General features: G+C 37.0%; 3 protein-coding genes across 6 annotated transcripts; 2 read left to right on the top strand and 1 right to left on the bottom strand.

Moving 5' to 3' along the window:
- The first annotated feature begins 1,706 nt into the window (after positions 1 to 1,706).
- Positions 1,707 to 9,989, top strand: LOC116303119 (F-box/LRR-repeat protein 18). 2 transcript variants are annotated; one of them, XM_031712593.2, is made up of 9 exons: positions 1,707 to 1,862; positions 4,324 to 5,212; positions 5,711 to 5,927; positions 6,341 to 6,464; positions 6,576 to 6,673; positions 7,222 to 7,387; positions 7,969 to 8,104; positions 8,364 to 8,446; positions 9,577 to 9,989. In XM_031712593.2, exons 2-9 carry the CDS (start codon positions 4,526 to 4,528, stop codon positions 9,758 to 9,760), a joined length of 1,695 nt encoding a protein of 564 aa, XP_031568453.2. In that variant the 5' UTR covers positions 1,707 to 1,862; positions 4,324 to 4,525; the 3' UTR covers positions 9,761 to 9,989. The 2 variants fall into 2 exon arrangements, with proteins under 2 accessions (XP_031568453.2, XP_031568451.2); XM_031712591.2 differs by lacking the exon at positions 1,707 to 1,862 and adding an exon at positions 3,436 to 3,576.
- Positions 9,990 to 12,361: 2,372 nt separating this feature from the next.
- On the top strand, positions 12,362 to 15,248 carry LOC148913570 (uncharacterized). Of its 2 annotated transcripts, XM_089032942.1 has the most exons (4): positions 12,362 to 12,671; positions 12,872 to 13,065; positions 13,194 to 13,357; positions 13,549 to 15,248. In XM_089032942.1, the coding sequence occupies exons 1-4, from the start codon at positions 12,656 to 12,658 to the stop codon at positions 14,522 to 14,524; spliced, it is 1,350 nt and encodes a 449-aa protein (XP_088889068.1). In that variant the 5' UTR covers positions 12,362 to 12,655; the 3' UTR covers positions 14,525 to 15,248. The 2 variants fall into 2 exon arrangements, with proteins under 2 accessions (XP_088889068.1, XP_088889059.1); XM_089032933.1 differs by having other exon boundaries at positions 12,362 to 13,065.
- Positions 14,775 to 17,191, bottom strand: LOC148913571 (uncharacterized). 2 transcript variants are annotated; one of them, XM_089032920.1, is made up of 3 exons: positions 16,903 to 17,191; positions 16,477 to 16,623; positions 14,775 to 16,394 (listed from the first exon to the last, which is right to left on the bottom strand). In XM_089032920.1, exons 1-3 carry the CDS (start codon positions 16,916 to 16,918, stop codon positions 15,058 to 15,060), a joined length of 1,500 nt encoding a protein of 499 aa, XP_088889046.1. In that variant the 5' UTR covers positions 16,919 to 17,191; the 3' UTR covers positions 14,775 to 15,057. The 2 variants fall into 2 exon arrangements, with proteins under 2 accessions (XP_088889046.1, XP_088889041.1); XM_089032915.1 differs by having other exon boundaries at positions 16,477 to 16,702.
- Between the last annotated feature and the right edge of the window lie 1,429 nt (positions 17,192 to 18,620).

The raw sequence follows: 18,620 nt of genomic DNA on the forward strand, positions 1-18,620 counted from the left end.
GCATTAACTTAAATAACCGGCGAAACAGGAAGGAATTCAGATCAATATGATTTCCCACTTTCACTTTGATCTCACTAATATTTTTTTAAGGCGTTAGTACAAAATCGTTGGAAAATGGTGAAATTTATACAGCACAAGAATTGGTTAGACATTTGCGTACCAAGTTTACGTGTACCGCTAATTAATTTAACTCAACTTACTTTACCGCAGGACAAAATAAAGAAACCTAAAATTATTATCTTTAGCAGTGTATATGCATAGCAACATGTCCCTGGAAGAGTTCTTTTCAAAAATGAAACAAATAAATCATACAACGCCTACCTCGTTTACAACTACAGAGTTCTTTGTGATCAGGTGCCGGGTAGTTTCAACTTCATTGACCGTTTTCTTTTATTCTGACAAACTATTCTCTTTTCCTCTTTTTTATTTTTTCTATGTGGCAATTTGATAAGTTTGAAGTTTGGATTTCATTTAATTATGATTTTTTTCTTAATTAATTTTTAACATTAATTTTTTTATTCGTTTCCTTTATTCTTGATCAGTCTGCTTTCATTTATATCTCAGCAAATTCAACCCTCGCGCACATACATGCTCTGATGAACCTTCCTCAGTTGCTCTACTAATAAAGAATTTTTGCTCGGCTTTGGGTGATCACTTTTATATTTCAGTTTATAGTTCACTGGTAAATAAATTATTTCCCCCTTTAGGAATAAATGTCACAAACGTACGTGCTGGACGCGAGTTAAACCCCAAAATACCATTAAAAACCTTTTAATTGTTGAGGTAAGTTGTTTTGATGGTGAACCAGGCTTTAGTATTCTAGATCAAGCTAGCATCTGCAAACGTGTATTGAGGCACGATTCAAGCCGTTAAGGTAGCCCGAGACCTTAGTTTTGCCAAGAAAAAAATCAAGGTACACGACCCTTGTTTAACATGACTATATAGTATCCGCCAGTCTTGCTAATTTCCTTTTTGTTTGTTTGGCTGTTAAAAGATATTTCATATTTTTTCTTTTAATAAATTTTGATGTAAACAGTGAATGCGCGTTTTTCTTTCTTCTTTTCTTCTTTTTTTTTTTTTTCCTTCCTTTTTTTCAAAACTCGACAAAATATCTATATCTATAGGGGAAAATTTTAAAGATTAATCAGAGTAAAGATGTTTAGGATATATTGTACCACGCACTAAGCAAGGGGGTGGGTGTTAAATACTGTAACGAGAAGGTAGTACGTGTGAACGAAACATCAATTTTTACTAGGTCGAAACACAATATATCTTCAAAAGGCATTATGTTTGGTGATCATGATTTCAAATCAAACATCAAAACGCAGAAGCAGAAGATAGAATTTCCGAATGATCAGTTATACCCTTACGAGAGTGAAAAAGTGGCGAATTTTAGCTGATTTATATGAACGACCTTATAAATTAGATATAATTGAACTAGAAATGTCAATGTTTCCCTAGCCCCCTGAGACGCTTTTAGTATTTCGACGCCATAATCTCTTTCTACTCAGCCAGCTGGATAAAAACTTTTTTCTCTTCATTTAATTTAAATTAAAGCAATTGAAATTCAGAAGCAGGCTTTGGATAACTTCCTTGATTAAGTTTTAACAATATTTAAATATTCTTGTCACGTTCGCGAGGCTGCGTCGGGAAGAAAACGTGTGAGAAAGCCACGTGGTATATGAGTGGGTCATGTCGTATTTCTGATTAGTGAATGGTGTTGTGGCGTCTTTCTCGTGTCATTAGTATCTAGGTGTTTCTCTCTTGAAGAAACTAAGAAAGCTATATTGGTAGTGACTGTATACAACTGAGACCATTGTCAAGAAAAGCGTGAAACCTTTAAGTGTGTGACAGACAGACAGGTAGAGTGACCTGGTTGGCGTTTTACTCGTATCATTAGTATATAGAAGTTTCTCTCTCGGAGAAACTACAAAAAGCCATGACAAAGCCATATTAGTAATGATTGTATACTCCAACTGAGACCATTGCCAAGAAAAGGAAACCTTTAAGCGGTGTGACAGACAGACAGGTAGAGTGATCCGGTTGGCGTTTCACTCGTATTATTAGTATCTAGAAGTTTCTCTCTCGGAGAAACTAAGAAAGCCATGACAAAGCCATATTAGTAATGATTGTATACTTCAACTGAGACCATTGCCAAGGAAACGAAACCTTAAAGTGTGTGACAGACAGACGAGTAAATTGACGGAGCCGGTTAAAAACTTAGCAACTGCTTGTTTCACAACCATAACAACGTCATAATCATACGATTAGATCTTTTTCATCCCTTGTTATAAACTACAGCATATTTCATCAACTAATTAAACTTGACACATTAAGCCCTAATACGAAGGAGAGTGGGTAGTACGAACACATGCGCACACCAGGCAAATGTGTATAACACAGACAAGCAAACTAACCAGAGCTTACTCAGTATTGCAAGGTGTTTGAAATTCTGCCTATTGATATCGAATACTAAGCGCTTTCATGGGAGAAGTTCTTCACATACTTTGTTCAGGAATACCCTTGTCAAAAATGAATGCCCTAAAAGTGCGCGTTGTGCGAGTACTGGGATAAGCGTCTGCGAAGACAGTAACCAAGAGAACACAATATCTTATATACTTTGTTTAGGAATAACCTTGTCAAATTACCCTTAACAGAATGAGATAGTGTTTCAGAAGTCGCACGGTTGACTTCGCAAAGCGCCGTCTTGGCAGACAGTAACCAAGAGCTCCGCATAATGGTCAGTAGTATTCAGTAAGTAACACACAAGCAAACAGCACAACATAATAGATGCATCTCAGAGCAAATACTGATAAAGCACGTGGAGTATCGGCTTTCGTTATTCAGCTTTTCACACGCAACATTTCAAACTATCAAAAGTTCATTTTACAGCTAGGCCGCGAGATAGAGAAATAAACTTATAGCCCTTTTGAAAAAAAAAGGAATCTACTGAAGAAATTTTTTGAAAAAAACCTTATCTGGTATCAAGGCTTTCGAACCAAAGAATCACTAATTAATTCCGAAATGCCAAAATCACTTTAGACTGAGGCGCCGTATAGACTTCGGACCTGATGGCAATTTAATAAGGCCGATCTTAATGCACGGATTGTGTTCTAGCCCAAAAGTATCAAGAAAAACACTACCGGCCCCCAGTCTAAAACTGAGCTAATCCCTTATCTGCCAATAATTATTTAACTTTCTCCGCACGACTGGAAGCCCAAACAATAGCCTGAGTAGCCCCCCCCCCCCCCCCCCCCCCCCCAAGCGCCCCAGAAGGCCTGATACTCAGACTACCCAAGCAATAGCCTACAGATTGGGTTTCCTGTGGTAGATCAATTTCGTACCCAGAGCCCACGTTCTTCTTGGTCAGCACTCGTTTGATATTGATAAATCTAATGATTGGGATTCCTGTGTTAGTGTTTTAAAGATGGCGGCCAACCAGTGGGGAAACATGAATTCTCTTCCTGATGAAATTCTTTATTACATCTGTGACTATTTAGAAACTATAGACAAGCTACGCCTCGCTTCTGTTTGTCAACGGCTTAGGAAAATACTTTCTTCTCCGTTGCTGAACAAGTGAGTTTATATTCATAAGCATATTGGTTTGGATTCCCCGGCTTGGTTTAATATAGATGGCAGGTTCGGAACTCTTCTCAAATTGAACTCCCACTTATACGTTTGGAACCCGTACACAACGATACTTCCCAGTTACAGGAGCATTCTTAGATTTATGTCCCTTAATGAAAACCATATTCCAATAAGTCTACTGCTCTCAACTACCTAAGAATATAGACCCTTTGCATTGATTTCCTAGAGGGATTGTTCTGCGAGACAAACTAATAGGCCGTCTTTTCTTATGCAAAGAGAAAACATCCATTGTTTTATACCCCAGAACAATTCCTCTCGGCACTCAGTGCAAGGGGTCTATAGCAAAGTTTGCGCTGCATCACCTATTGATATTAATGTGCCAATCAGAGATCTATTGGCTACTGAAACAAAGAGATCTTTTGTCTTGATAGTTTGCAAATTTGATTGAGAAAATATTCCTGACACTAATGTTTGTAAACAGTGAATATCTTACTAGAAAATACAAGTGACAAGTGAGATATTTCATGCTGTTCCACAAGAAAGCATGTACAACTATTTTATCCCATGCCATCAAAAATAGTGAAGAAATTCAAAATGCTGCAATGCCTGCTGGGAAGAAATAGTGGAATACTGCTAAACAGTATACAACAGCTTTCCTGAATTCTGATTGACTGTATTTTGAATGGTGTGAGATAAAAAGCAGTATGCAATATTTATAAAACTCATTTTTTCTAGGAAAGCATCCTTTAATCATTGCTGGCATGTTCCCAATGAGATCATTCAAAAATATCTTGAAAGAAACAAGGAATGGATTCAACATCTTGAATTGCAAGATTGCTATTGGCTAAAACAAGCCCCGTTAGTTAGAAGCATTAAAAAGTGCACTAACCTGGTTAGTCTGGATGTGAGTGGCTGCACTATATCTCAAAAGAGTGTCATGGAGTTAATGGAGAAATGTAGTAAGCTAAAACACTTTGGTTGGACTGTAGACAAAAAAACATTTTATGATGTTAAAGATCTGAGTTATGCTGATGTTCCTGGACAAGTCAAACAACTCAATTTGTGCTTCAAGAAACTTTCATCAATTAAGTTGGTCTTGTATCAAGAAAAAGGAAACCATTTTTTAATAGATATTGATTTTTTGATACAAATGAAACTCTGCAGATCTCTTGTGTCTAGTCTATGCTTGAAACATTTGGAGTTAAACCTACTTACAAATGGCAATTATGTGTCGCATCCTTTTCATGTAGCCATGGAAACTGCTAACTGTAGAGAGATACCCTCAGGACATTGTCACCCAGCAGAGTTCATCAAAAACATTTTTCCACCAAACGACTCTACAACTGTTATTATGCCATTTTCAACCACTTGTGGATTAATTCCACTTGTTTATTGGGAGAATAAACCCCTTGATGGAGATCTCCAACTCAGAAACATTGACATCTCAGGGACCAGACTCCTGAAAATTAGTAAAGAAAATATCTGTAAATTGTTAAGCTGTCCGTCTTTAGAATTTATAAAAATTGGAGCTGGGCAGTGTTCTAGTGAAGAGTTACTAACTGTCTGTAGCCCAGTTCTGGAATCAATCAACTTTATGAATTCTAGAGATTCTTTGGATTCAGATGTATGTGGTAAATAGTCACTAGCTCAGTACATGAATGGGAATTTTATAAGTCGATTTTTGCAGAGGGAGGAAACACAGAGAAACCAGGAGAAAATTATTGTTAAAGCATAGAAAAGAACCAACAAGCAACTCTACTTACATCTAATACCAAGTTTGGGAATCAAACCAGGGTTTGATTGGTGTGAGGAAAGTGGTCTCACCAGTATACCACCACCCAATTGTTTTAGTGCAAATGAATAGCAGAATATTATTGGCAAATATTATTATTATGAACAAGTTGACTTGAATAGTCTTAATCAGTTTTCTTATGTCAGACCACTTATAGTGACATTCCCCTGAATAAGATTGCTTTAGTTGCTTGCATATTCAAGCATTACTAGTAAAGAAATAATATTCAAGGGAATGATGCAAAACCTGAAATGGAAATCTTATTTAGTCTATTATTTTACCTTAATGCATTTTCCATGTAACCTCAACATATTCGTTTTCCATTTTCAGACTTTAGTACTTGAAAATCTGTTGAAAAAATGTCCAAAGTTAAAGCACATTAACTTGCTGAACACTCACAAGTCATGGTATTGTACTTGTGATCATTCTAAAGACTTCATCAAGACTCTCTCTAGTTTTAAGAGTCTGGTTTCTCTTGCCATAAACCCATGCTGCATTAGAGCCAATGCTAGTGAGGAAAACACATCACAGCAAAACTGTGATAAAGGTAAATCATAATTGCAGATTGGTGTGAGTGGGTATGGTGCTATGTTGACAGTGCTCTATGGTGTTTACCGGTACTAACTGGTGCTGCATGCATGGTGACACATGGTGCACAAGTGGGTTCATAGTTAATAATTCCTTCTCAAAACAATAGACCCCTAGACTTGATTTCCAGCCATTGTGGTTTCTCCATTCCTGGGGGGAGACTTTGCACAAATGACAACCTCATGGCTGAAATCCATGCAGACCACTTGCAGAGTAAGAACTGAAGGGGGATGGAGCTTTTAAAAAAATCCTCCATGGGGGAAGGGGGGGGGGGGGGGAGTGTTGATAATTTCTGGAACTACACATTTGTCATTTAAGTGTTTGAAGGAATCTATAACATATTATTAACTTTAGTTCTTTTACATTATTCAGAAAACAGTCCTCTTACACTGGCTGCATTGGCAGAGTCTTGTACAGAGATGACTGAATTTGAGCTGATTGATTCTAAATTCAAGTCTGACATTACAAAACGTGATAACTTGTCAAACTTTTCACAGTATGTGCCTATTTGATAACACGCTTCTTTGTCAATAATATTTGATTTATGAGGATATATTCACTTCATACCATAGTCAGTGTTTGAATTTATGATACTCATTTGTTTCAGACCAATTAGTCTTCCTTCTGATGGGACTATTACTCTTTCCTTGGACACATTAACTTGTTTAAGCCAGTGGAAACATCTACAGAAACTAACACTTGCAGGTAATACATCGGAGGATAATTATGTCATTTCCAAGAATACCTTTTGGCCTGACCTTCTATGCTTTGAACTGGACAATGATTTTGCAGTAGTCCCTGGCTCCCTGCACCAGTGGCAGGTCCAGGATTTTAAAAAGGGGGTTCCAAAACAGCCGCCATACGGAAAAAGCTGGTAAGATTGGTGTCACAAAGGGGGCTTCCAATTTCATCATTATGAGCATAAAGAACATGATGATTGGCTTCGGCTTTACTAGTTCTCACAAATAGGGGGGTTCCATGGAACCCACGGAACCACCCCTGGATCCACCACTGTGTGTCATCTGGTAAGGTGGTTGTGCCTTTGTATTAAAGTGAGACAAATGGTGAGCTTGCAATGATAGAAACGTGAATAATTGTTCAAGGTATTAAAAAAAGGTGTCCATCATTCCAAGCCACCATACCTCTCTCTTCATCTCTTTCGAGATGGTGCAGGGAACTGTGAAGTGGACTATTGCAAAATCATTGTCAGATACACAAAATTATTCATGAACTAATTTAGTGTTTTTTGACAGGTTTCCAAGTAAACAGAGCAGATTTTTTAATTGCAATTTGTCAAAAGTGCACAGAACTTAAGTCACTTTCAATAGCACACCTCAAGGGTCCAGCTCTCAGTCACTCTGGTAATGTAGCATGTCTAAATAAAGCACTGACTCTCTGTCACAAGCTTAGAGACCTAAGGTAAGTCTTCTTATGTGTTGATTAATAGGACACTAAGACTTAAGTCTTGCATTATAACGCCATTTACTACCACTATCAGAATCCCTTTTTTTTCCAGTTATTCTCATGAGGGAATAAAAATTTGAATAAGAAAGGAAATTTGCTGAGCATTTTAATAATGGTAGTAAAATGACGCCATAATGCAAATGGCCTATTGCCCTATTTCACTATGACGTCACTGCTTGTTTATGTGGGGGATAGAATCGCCAAATCCAATAGAAAATCCAACAAAATAGTTTTAATATGTACTAAAAAATATTCTGAGCATTTGCTGGCTATTCTACTTCTCTTCGTGGATTCATATGGGTTTTAGAACAATTTTTGGTGAATTTGTGTTGATTTGACCCCCTCCGACGACCATGATCCTTTGCGTTTAAACAATAGATTGTTTTGATGTGACGTCATAGTGAAATAGGGCAATTGTGACATTTCGTCATTCCAAAATTGCACTGAGGGAAATTATAAATATGTAGCCTGTTGAGGAGAAAAAAATTGAAATATAAATTCATTACTAAATGTACTTGCTCACTTGTCTGTTTAAGGCTTGAACAACCACACTTTGACATCACAAAACATTTTTTGAATGCTCTGCACAGTGCAACAAAATTGGAGAGGATTTGCTTGATGGTAAATCATGGGAAGCTGGCTGTAGAAGAGATTGAACCATGGTTAAACAAGGTAACATTCAGACCAGTTTAGGCTTGGTCACTGTTTTTCCATTTCAGGCCACATGTCATTCCCTAATTTCCTCAGGAGCAAGATTGATCCTTGTGTTAGTCACATCCGTATTGTTTCTTCTCAAGCAATTGCCAGTAATGCTAAAGATAAATTATTTGGACCTAAACAAAAAATAATGCTCAAGGGAATGACTGAAAATTGATTCTGAACAAAAATGAAAGCTTTCTTGCTCAGAATGGTTGTTTGCTTTGATTTGCAGTGTTCCAAAGTAATTTTTATCCAGATGTTTTGTGATATGACATTGGCCTCGTGCAAAAAACTAAAGCAAAAGCTAGAATCCAAGTAAGACATACATACTCCTATTCTTTTATAGTTTTAAAGTGACTATGACCCCTAACTCAATGTTTTCAACATTGATTCTACATGAAGTTAAAAGTTAAATAGTAAAATATTTTTATATGATTTGAGTGATGCATCTTGGAGATATCGAGGTTTATACTTCCAGTATGCTAATGAGTGTGATGTCATAGGAGGCATTATTAAATACATATGAAAATTTACTGGGGTAGTAAAACATAATTATTTTACTCAGGGTTTATAGAAAGGTTATTGCAAATTTGTTTCCTCATTGTAATCAGTGTTTTGATTTTAAAATGATGACAAATAAACCCAATTGCCTACTATGACATCACATTATTGAGTTAGGGGTCATAGGCCCTTTAGCATATTGCTAACAAGTGTTGCTATTTTGTTCGATTTGCCTTTTGTTTTAAGCCAGTTCTCTTTTTTTATGTTAGTCTAGAAAAAAGAATTACAACACAATTCCGAGCATTAAAAAAGCCATGTGCACTATTTGTAGAAAGTGCACACTATTTTAAGCATTTATATCCCATGCCCCTTTCCCAGACCTCGACCCCAGCAGTATTTTAGTTTAAAAATCTTGTTCACAGCCAACGTGAAACTGTAAACCTGGAAATTATATTTAAACTTAGTGAAAAGGAATTGCAAAATATATTCTCCCCATTGGTCTCCCCATTTAGTATAGCCTGCATTCAGCCAGTATAATTTGTCTCGAAATAATAATTTTGAGAAATTATACCGGCTGAATAAATAATTTCGAAAGAAAATATACCGGTTGAACGCAGACTACATTAAGTAAGCACTTGTTCTAAGCTAAAAGTCCTAAGACATTAATAATAATTGTGGTGAGGTTTATAAAAGTTAAAGTAGATCACGTACATCACCCAGATCACGTATGCCATTTGCCATAAGAAAAAAACTTATTGCTTAATCTTTCTAAGATGCTTGTGCAACAACATCAGGGTAGGAAATGGGTAGAGAGGCAAAAAGGATTAAAAACAATCCGAATGGACAGTTGATATATTACGCATTTCTACTTGTTCCTACATACGAAAACAAGTATTTTTTTCAACATTCATGTTCAACATTTATTTATCATTTTTATTATCTAGATATGGTCCTCATCGACCAGCATTTACGGCCAGCTTCTTTGCATTTCATTGTGCAACAACAGCAAGAATGCCAATCATAGGAGCACAGTCACCCAGAAAAAGTACACCACTGGTGCATCTACAAGAAATGACCATGTTTACATCACGAGTGGCCAGTAGTTATAGGCTTGGTGACAAATTTTAATGCAGATATTGCAACCCTTCAGTCTATCCATTTTGTTAATGAATACACCAGGGACACTTTTATTTAGCGGCAGGACTGCAACCCCAGCACATGTGCAAGAAAGAACTGCACCACGGATTTACGATCAATGAGGATATTGAGAGCTAGCAAGCTAACATTTCACAAAGAGCGCGTTTGTTAATTCATCTGAAATTGATTTTGAAAAAAATAAAATCGAAATGAAATCAAATAGATTTGTGTGAACCTCGAATAAGATCGTGATTAATTTTCGTGATTACATTTGTGCACTCTGTTTTCGAGGAAAATTGTCTTTTAAAACCTTTTTTCAAACAGTCTGGGATGCAAGGAAAACAATTTTTGCTAGTTACCCACGCGAATCAAAGGTTTACTGCGGTTTTCCATATTCTACGAACTCAGACATTTCAACGGCTTGTTGTGAAATTGGTTTTTCACTGCCGCCAGTCAAAAACATAACAGGTACCAACAGATTATTTTTGATTAACGACAGCGAAAAAACCAAATTTCAGCGTGCAGCTCGCAACTACCGAGTTTGCAGAACATGGAAAACCGCAGTAATAGAGAGTTTTAGATTTACGTTCATGGCAAACGTGAAACGTCAGTTGACCAGTAAAAAATTCTTTTAAATTACTGAAAAAGAATCGCAAAAAAGTCCAAGTTGTAGAAAAACAAAAGAGTATTTGCGCTTGGTGAGAAGGTTTGTAAAAGGTAAAGTAAAATAAAGGAAAACTATGAAACCGTGGTCACGTTCGGCCGTTTGCGGGGAGAAAAAAAAGTCTATCTAAAACTCTCTAATGAGTACAGGTGAACCGTTGACATAATACGTGAACTCGATTGCATCGATTTTCTTGGGTCACTTATGTGCGTAAGATTCAGGATGGAGTTGCATTTTCTTTATTACTCGGATTTTGAGAAAAAGTATCTTTTAGAAGCTATCTTCAGAACAATCTGGAATGAGAGGAAAATAATTTTCTCGTAGTCGACGTGTGGGTCAATGTTTTTACAGTACAGGTGAAACTTTCTGCATAGTACGTGACTTCGATTGTGTCGATTTTTAGGGACGCGCACTCGGTTTTGAGAAAAGTATTTCTCAGAAGGTATTTTACGAAAAGTCTGGGATGTGAGGAGAATACTTTTCTCTTTGCCCACTAGAATAATCAACGTTTTTATGAATATAGGTGAAACGTACTCGTAGTACGTGATTTTGACCGGAGGCGATTTTCGAAGTCGCCAATTAATCAACTAAAGCTACACACACGGTGCGCGCAATGTTGCATTGATTGATGTTGCGAGCCATGACACATGACGCAGTTTGTTGCACGCAACGTTGCTGAAGTAGAAAACTATCCTACTTTAGCAACATTGCCTGCAATGTTGGGCGCAATGATGCACCGTGTGTCCGTGCCTTAAGATTCAGAGAGTAGGAGTATTACTGAATTAATTAGTCCACGTGAACCATTAGCCACAAGCTCACGTTCACTTCTCCATTCACCCTGACCTTTATGCCAAATGAATTAGTTTTTCTCCATCTTTCCTTAAAGTGGCTCGTAATGGTAACAAAAACTTCCATTTGTGGTCTATCAAAAAGCCATTTTAAAACGTTTGCCAAAAAAGTCTAACAAAAACCCTGATAAACAGATAAAGGCCAAGTTGAAATCGTTTCCAGGAAACATGATATCGATCTGGAAATGGTCAATCTGTCTCAAAGCTCGAATGGTGCTTTGACAAGACAAAAGAAAAACCGGTTTAAAGCCAGTTTAGCAGGCAAATAAATAAACATCCGATCATCTCGGTGTTGCATAACTTTTAGCATCAACATTATATTCCAGTTGTGGCAGGAACTCAATTGTACTTATGCCACCATCACACACTATGGAAAAGCTATGGATAATCTAGTATGAAAAGCTATCGCGGATAACCTATTATCTCCAGATAACCTATGAAAATTAGAAAAAAGAATAAAATACTGAATGAATATTTTTTGAAAAAGAACTCGTATATGGATGAGAATACGAAGAAAACTGCCATCTGAGTGTATTGAGCAAATTACGTTTTCGAATATTTTTCCTGAAAAGAGAATAAGATGCTTTCAGCGATCAGTCACGTACAGAATTCGTTAGAAAAGCCTGGCTTGTGTAGCTTTTTTTTTAAAGCGCTGCTCTAGAAACTCATAACTTTCAAAGCCCTTGTTCATGCATGATATTTCTTTTTAGTTTCTAAGAGATTCAAGTCATGCATGAGTTTTTACTGACGCAAATTAAGTCACATGTGCGTATATACTTTTTTCAGTTTTGGTTTTCGCTACTGTTTAGCAGCGTTTGTCAGCATACATCATTGATTTTATGACAGCATGACAGAATCGTGCCGAAGTGGTCACGTGCAGCACACAAAAGAAATAAGCAATCAGCTGTCACACTGAGATCTATCGACACAAAACCTTGTTTACCAGAAGATTATTCATATTTTTGGACGAAAAAATAAAGCAAAAAATAAGAATTTCTTGGAAAAAATATTCATAAAATTATCCCTAAAGTGACAACAATTCTTCCGTAAATCATACTGTAAGGAGACAAAAGATTATTTCGTGCATCTTAATAGGCCCTTTGCAGCTAGTGGTCACGTGCTTGGATACCGCTTAGCAACACAAAACTGGAGAGCAAGCCTTCCAGTAAACAAAAGTTGTAATAGGTCAAGCACGCGTGGTTTTATACGATAGTTTCATCGTTCAAAACGCTTAATCCTTTTGCCCTATCTACAAACACAGTAAGATAATCTTAAATTCTCTCCTTTGGACTCGATTTTTGGTTCGAAGTAACGATATTCTTCGCGTTATCGCGAAAAAATTGTCACCGCCGGCCCGCTCGACGGCTGAAAAACATGGCGACTTCGCAAGGTATGTACTTCAAAACTCTCCTTTTTTTTGGTTTCTTTTCAATTATTGGACTTCTAAAATCTCTAAAATAACAGTTTAGATTGTGAATGGTGATCGATTGTAATTGGACGGCATTTTAATGGACGATTTGTTTATTTTTTGTGAGAGTGATTCCACGTCTAAAGTCAAGACTAACCCATGTTTACATATATTCGCTGTAGATGTTAGAACTCCCGACGAGCCATCACATACCAAGAAAAATTCTTCGTACCATTGTTGTGTTCCCTTGTGTAACGGAGATTCTCGATATCATCCTGATTTAAAGTTTCACCGCTTACCAGGCCGTGCAAGGGATGAGCAATTGAAAAAGGAATGGCTGGTGAAGATACGAAGAGATGTGGGCCCACACTTCAAGGTATATAGGAATCTAACAATATCAATGCACAATACGAATTGCCTGTGGATCTTTAAAAAACTGTAATGAAGATAAAAATAGTTGAATACAGTTACATTGTTATTAAAAGGACATTTGATTTATAATAGGTTAACAAAAGTACCAGAGTGTGCTCAAAACACTTCACTGAGGAAGATTACAATCCTCCCACTGATTCTGGACGTCAGTTGCTAAAAAGAGAAGCTGTACCATCAATCTTTGACTGGTCAACCAAATCCAAAGCAAGAAGAAAGATAATTCGACAAGTAGATAGGTAATGAATATCACATATTTCTACTTCAATACATTTCATTTAGACTTGACTGATGGAATTGTACTTGATGTTTATTTTGGTTTAAACCAAAATAATTTTATAATTTTAATAATTTAGTCTTTTATAATTTTTTATTTAGTGTGAACTGAGTGTGAACTGAGTGTCATCATAATTTCAAAACCTTTTTACAGAGACACTCAGACAGATGAAAGTGATGACAATGAAGATAATAGTCCCAGCACTTCTACAACCTTCAGCATGGATGACCTACAAGCACAAGTCCAGTCACTCAGAGCACAGTTCCAAGATGCACAAAAGCAACTTGAACAAAGTAGAAATGAAACTGCAGCTGCCCTCACTGAAATAAAAAGGGTTAAAGTTGAAGCTGCAAAAGAAATTGAGGACATTAAGAGGCAAGCTGCAGAACAATTAGCACTTAATAAATTTGGGCTTGAGAGATTTGGCACAGACAATGAGATCATAAGATTTTATACAGGTTTCCCATCCTATTTACATATTCAGTTCTTTTTTAAGTTTTTGCAGCCATGTGCTGCACAAATGACATATTGTTATGCCTCTGGAGAAAGAGAAAGTAGACCAGACTCAAGAAATATGCTTCTTGTGGATGAATTGTTTATGTTTTGTGTACGCCTCAAACTAGGTCTATTCGGACAGGATTTAGCTCATAGGTTCCGAATACATAAATCGTCAGTTTGCAGGAAATTGATCACATGGACTAATTTTTTGTATTTTCTTCTTGGTAGTCAAGTGATCTGGCCTTCAAGGCAAGATGTTGATAGGTTTATGCCAGAAGGTTTTAAAAAGCTTTATGCAAGCACACGTGTCATTTTAGATTGTACAGAGATTTTTGTTCAAACACCTACCTCCCTACTACTTCAGTCGCAGCTTTATTCTAGTTATAAGAGTAATACTACACTCAAGGGTTTGATAGGCATTACCCCTAATGGAGCTATTAGCTTCGTTTCTAGCCTTTACACAGGGGGGATTAGTGATAAGGAAATCACAAGGTGCAGCGGCATTCTAGATTTGTTAGAACCTGGTGATTCAGTCATGGCAGACAAAGGGTTTGACATTGAAGATTTACTTAGGGAGAAGCGGGTAGAGTTAAATATTCCTCCGTTTCTTGAAAGTCAGGAACAATTCTAGGCCGCAGATGTTCAAAAAACAAAGACACTAGCAAGTCTTAGAATTCATGTCGAGAGGGCAATAAGAAGAGTCAAAGAGTACCACTTTTTTGATTCAGATGTGCCATTGTCCACTTTAGGTTCAGTCAATCAGTTATATACTGTAGCCTGCCTCCTTACAAATTTTCAAGGCCCACTTATTTTATCCAATGGTAATAATGAGGCATAGTGTCTGTAAGAAGTTGGTGAATGTATGATTAATGTGGCTTACATAACCCATTAGATAATCTTTAATGCAGGTTGGTTTATCATGTGTCTTGGATTGCTTTTTGTAACTATTTCAATTTGTTTGTAAATGAAAACTCAAAAAAAAAAAACTAATGAACAAACACAAAATCTAAATAGCACAAATAAATATAATACTAATATGATATAAATATAATAAAAAATAAATTAAGATTATGAATTGATTTGTCATTAATAAAAATAATATAATATTTGTTATCATAAGAAATCTGGCCATGGTTTGAGAACAACAACAAAAATCTTAGTGTATTAATGTAAATAGTAATTGAAGAAAAAACTATCAACTTTGTCCTTTGCTTGCTGGAAAAACACTGAATCAAAATTAATTCTAGAGCAAACAAACAAATTTTCGTCAATGTAACTGAAAAAATCACACCATTCTAATCCTGTGAGTCCAAGCTGGCACTGGATCTGGTAATAATAAATGTCTGTTGTTTTCAGTTTGTACTGGTTAGTGTTCTGGTCCTTGGTGAGATACCTCACATTGTCAAATGATGTTTCCCCCTCTTTAACGACCTTTATTTCTAACAAGCCAAAGGGATTCTGACCATTATTTACGGCATCAAGGTCATAAACTTTCCTGTCTGGGCTACAACCTAGCCCTGGGCACTTTGGGTGGACAATCAGCCCAGATGGGAAGAGGTTTACTCTTCCACCCTTTGCATTGCTAGCATAGACCATGGCAGCATGTGGTTCAAGTTCAATGCCTCTTCTCATTGCTGCAGTTTGTACAAATCTGGTGGGGTTTAGCTGATTGACAAGGGTGTCAAAATGTGACACCCGGCGAGCGACAATGCCAAATTTGCTTGCTGTTACCCTTTTTTTTCTGAGCAGGTGCCATACATCACTCTGACTTTGAGTGACTGTTTGCTGCTGCACTCTCAGTGATGACTCTGTTGTCACAGACAATGTTCCAAATATAGATTGTTGACGACTGTCAAGACAGATTGACACATTGTTATTAAATCTGTCCTCTGCACTTGAGAGGGGAAGCTCTGGGAAAGAAGTGCAAGTAAAATCATTTATGATGTAGTCAGTTGACATCTTTTGTTGATATGACAGGACACAGCCTTTTGGGACATTTCCAAACTTGCTCTGTACAAATGGGATATTGCCAAGTTGATCTTGATTGGGCAGAATGGTTGTAAAGAGAGGATAAGGTGGTTGGAAGCCATTAAAGTGCTCTTTTGTGAGGGTAGGATACTGGGTAGATGGGGAATACAAATTACTCTTGATATATCTACTGTACGAAGCGCCAAGTTGGGGTTTTTTCACTAGCACGTCTTGTATTTCTTTTTGTGCGATTTTGGATCCTCTAGGTATGCTCCAACGCTGCTTCATGCTGGTACATGTTAGCTCATCAGGCAATGTCCGATGTCCCAGTTGCTTAAGAAGGGCTAAATAGTAAAGAAGCCCGATCACATGATGGCAGTATCCACCTGCCCCGGCTACACATGAGCACAGCCCAGACAGCAATGTCAAATTGTTGTTCTGGACTGACACCTCTAAAATGTGCGGTGGTTCAGACTTCCTCATTGAGCGGTAACACTTGCATTTAACTCTCACGCACTGGTCGGTATATATCACTAAAAAATTGGAAAAATTAGTGTGAATTGTCTGCCATTCATATCATAATGAAATAGAAAAAACATTTTGGCTATCAAGTACCTTTAACGTCATGTAAATAGCCTGGTTCCGCCATAAATTTGTACGCTTTCGAAGTGCTTGTGCAGCCAGACTTCTCTATAGCGTAGCTCCCTACATCATCGAAGGTGAGGGAAGGAAAGATAGAGATGTCTTGAGTTTCTACTTCATCTAAAACAAAAATAAATATAAAAATATCAGTACGAAGAATTTTTCTTGGTATGTGATGGCTCGTCGGGAGTTCTAACATCTACAGCGAATATATGTAAACATGGGTTAGTCTTGACTTTAGACGTGGAATCACTCTCACAAAAAATAAACAAATCGTCCATTAAAATGCCGTCCAATTACAATCGATCACCATTCACAATCTAAACTGTTATTTTAGAGATTTTAGAAGTCCAATAATTGAAAAGAAACCAAAAAAAAGGAGAGTTTTGAAGTACATACCTTGCGAAGTCGCCATGTTTTTCAGCCGTCGAGCGGGCCGGCGGTGACAATTTTTTCGCGATAACGCGAAGAATATCGTTACTTCGAACCAAAAATCGAGTCCAAAGGAGAGAATTTAAGATTATCTTACTGTGTTTGTAGATAGGGCAAAAGGATTAAGCGTTTTGAACGATGAAACTATCGTATAAAACCACGCGTGCTTGACCTATTACAACTTTTGTTTACTGGAAGGCTTGCTCTCCAGTTTTGTGTTGCTAAGCGGTATCCAAGCACGTGACCACTAGCTGCAAAGGGCCTATTTTTTCCCCATCTCAGTTCTTGCCTTGTTTTCATGCATTAGTAACGACATACTGATTGCACGCTAGATTCTCCCAACTCCATATAACACGATCCTCGATAAATTCTAGAAAATCATAAACACTGCTTTGAAAAAGCCACCAAATGCAACAAAAATTGCATAATCAAACTCCAGATGGATATTCTTTGGGAGAAAATTGTAATTGTGATGTATAGAAATAAGTATATTTTCTTAGCTTTTGATTTAGAAACTGATGATTGCATGCAGATTGCTTCAGTGTTGGTTATGAGTCATTCCCCCTTTGACCTTGGGGAGGTTTACTAATCTGAAGCCGCTTCTTAGGTTTATTTAGGCCAGAAGCTTTATCAATAAAAATCAATATCAAAATCAATCCGCAATTTCAAGTAATGCTTTGAATACGGAAAGATCTGACTAAAACTATGTACGTAAGATGTAATCCGAGTTCAAGCAAAAATGGTTAAAAAACGGACGTTTCTAACAATATTGTCGTTGTACTACTTATTAATAGATTTATGAATTAATCATGACGAATACAATATTGTGCTTTTAGTTTTTTGTGTTGATCTTTATTTTTATTTCTTTTTAGTATTTTATTCAACTGTTCTTTCCCACTGTTCAATTGTTAAATGTTTTATTGCTATCGTATTATTGGACACCCAAGCGGAGCGTAGTATAAACCTTTTACCATCTTTCCCGTCGGAAACCCAGCAGGCAAGTGCGGTATCCGACGGCTTTCTGTCCTCCTCTATTTATACCATCTAGTATTCTCTACCCTGCGAGCAGAGGTAACTATTCTCCAGCCTTTAGCTCAGAAAATTACTGGGAAGAAAAGTCACATTCATTCTTCATATTTTCCTTCCTCCTGTGTCTTGTTGCTTCTATTCTATCTTTCGTAATTTTTTGTCGACACCTTTTTTAACCCAATCCCCTCCCCTGTTTTGGGGCTCAGTGAATGTCCTTCGAATCTTCTCATCTCATATATTCAATTTTTCGCCTGATCACTTTTGAATCCGCTAAAAAACGTATGAATTTCATGCAACTTTTCAAGGACAAAAGATAGGTACCATATTTCGGAAATAGATATCAAGGGTAGTAATTTAAACCAGCATTGAAATAAGGCACCGATTCGAGTGGCACCTCTCCGATCCAATTTAAATATTTTCCTTATCTTTTATCTTTGCTGCCTGCATTATTTAGGCTAAAAATTAAAATCACGGGCTTTTGACTGCCTATTAAAGATTATGAATTATATATTATCAAACTGAACACTAGAATTTATCACAGAAGAAAACCAAACAATTAGCCACCCCAGGGTCAGCTTTGAGAAACACGACACCAATGGCCTTAAACTTGCTTTCGAAATAATTCAAATACTTCAGTTCAAAAGCCATTTTGGGCG

The sequence above is a fragment of the Actinia tenebrosa genome, unplaced genomic scaffold (genome assembly GCF_029948245.1).
Source record: "Actinia tenebrosa isolate PJP-AT-01 unplaced genomic scaffold, QUT_ActTen_1.0 PGA_scaffold0__85_contigs__length_37466705, whole genome shotgun sequence".
NCBI lineage: Eukaryota > Metazoa > Cnidaria > Anthozoa > Actiniaria > Actiniidae > Actinia > Actinia tenebrosa.

What these genes read in the sequence shown, in the direction of transcription:
- LOC148913571 (XM_089032915.1), bottom strand. Translation starts at nt 16,702, where the DNA reads ATGTTAGAACTCCCGACGAGCCATCACATACCAAGAAAAATTCTTCGT. An exon ending in CTATTTACATGACGTTAAAG is followed by an intron (nt 16,395 to 16,476) that starts GTACTTGATAGC and finishes CCAATTTTTTAG; the next exon opens with TGATATATACCGACCAGTGC.
- LOC116303119 (XM_031712591.2), top strand. Translation starts at nt 3,452, where the DNA reads ATGAATTCTCTTCCTGATGAAATTCTTTATTACATCTGTGACTATTTA. An exon ending in CACAAGCTTAGAGACCTAAG is followed by an intron (nt 7,388 to 7,968) that starts GTAAGTCTTCTT and finishes TGTCTGTTTAAG; the next exon opens with GCTTGAACAACCACACTTTG. An exon ending in AAGCAAAAGCTAGAATCCAA is followed by an intron (nt 8,447 to 9,576) that starts GTAAGACATACA and finishes TTTATTATCTAG; the next exon opens with ATATGGTCCTCATCGACCAG.
- LOC148913570 (XM_089032933.1), top strand. Translation starts at nt 12,790, where the DNA reads ATGGACGATTTGTTTATTTTTTGTGAGAGTGATTCCACGTCTAAAGTC. An exon ending in ATGTGGGCCCACACTTCAAG is followed by an intron (nt 13,066 to 13,193) that starts GTATATAGGAAT and finishes GATTTATAATAG; the next exon opens with GTTAACAAAAGTACCAGAGT. An exon ending in ATAATTCGACAAGTAGATAG is followed by an intron (nt 13,358 to 13,548) that starts GTAATGAATATC and finishes ACCTTTTTACAG; the next exon opens with AGACACTCAGACAGATGAAA.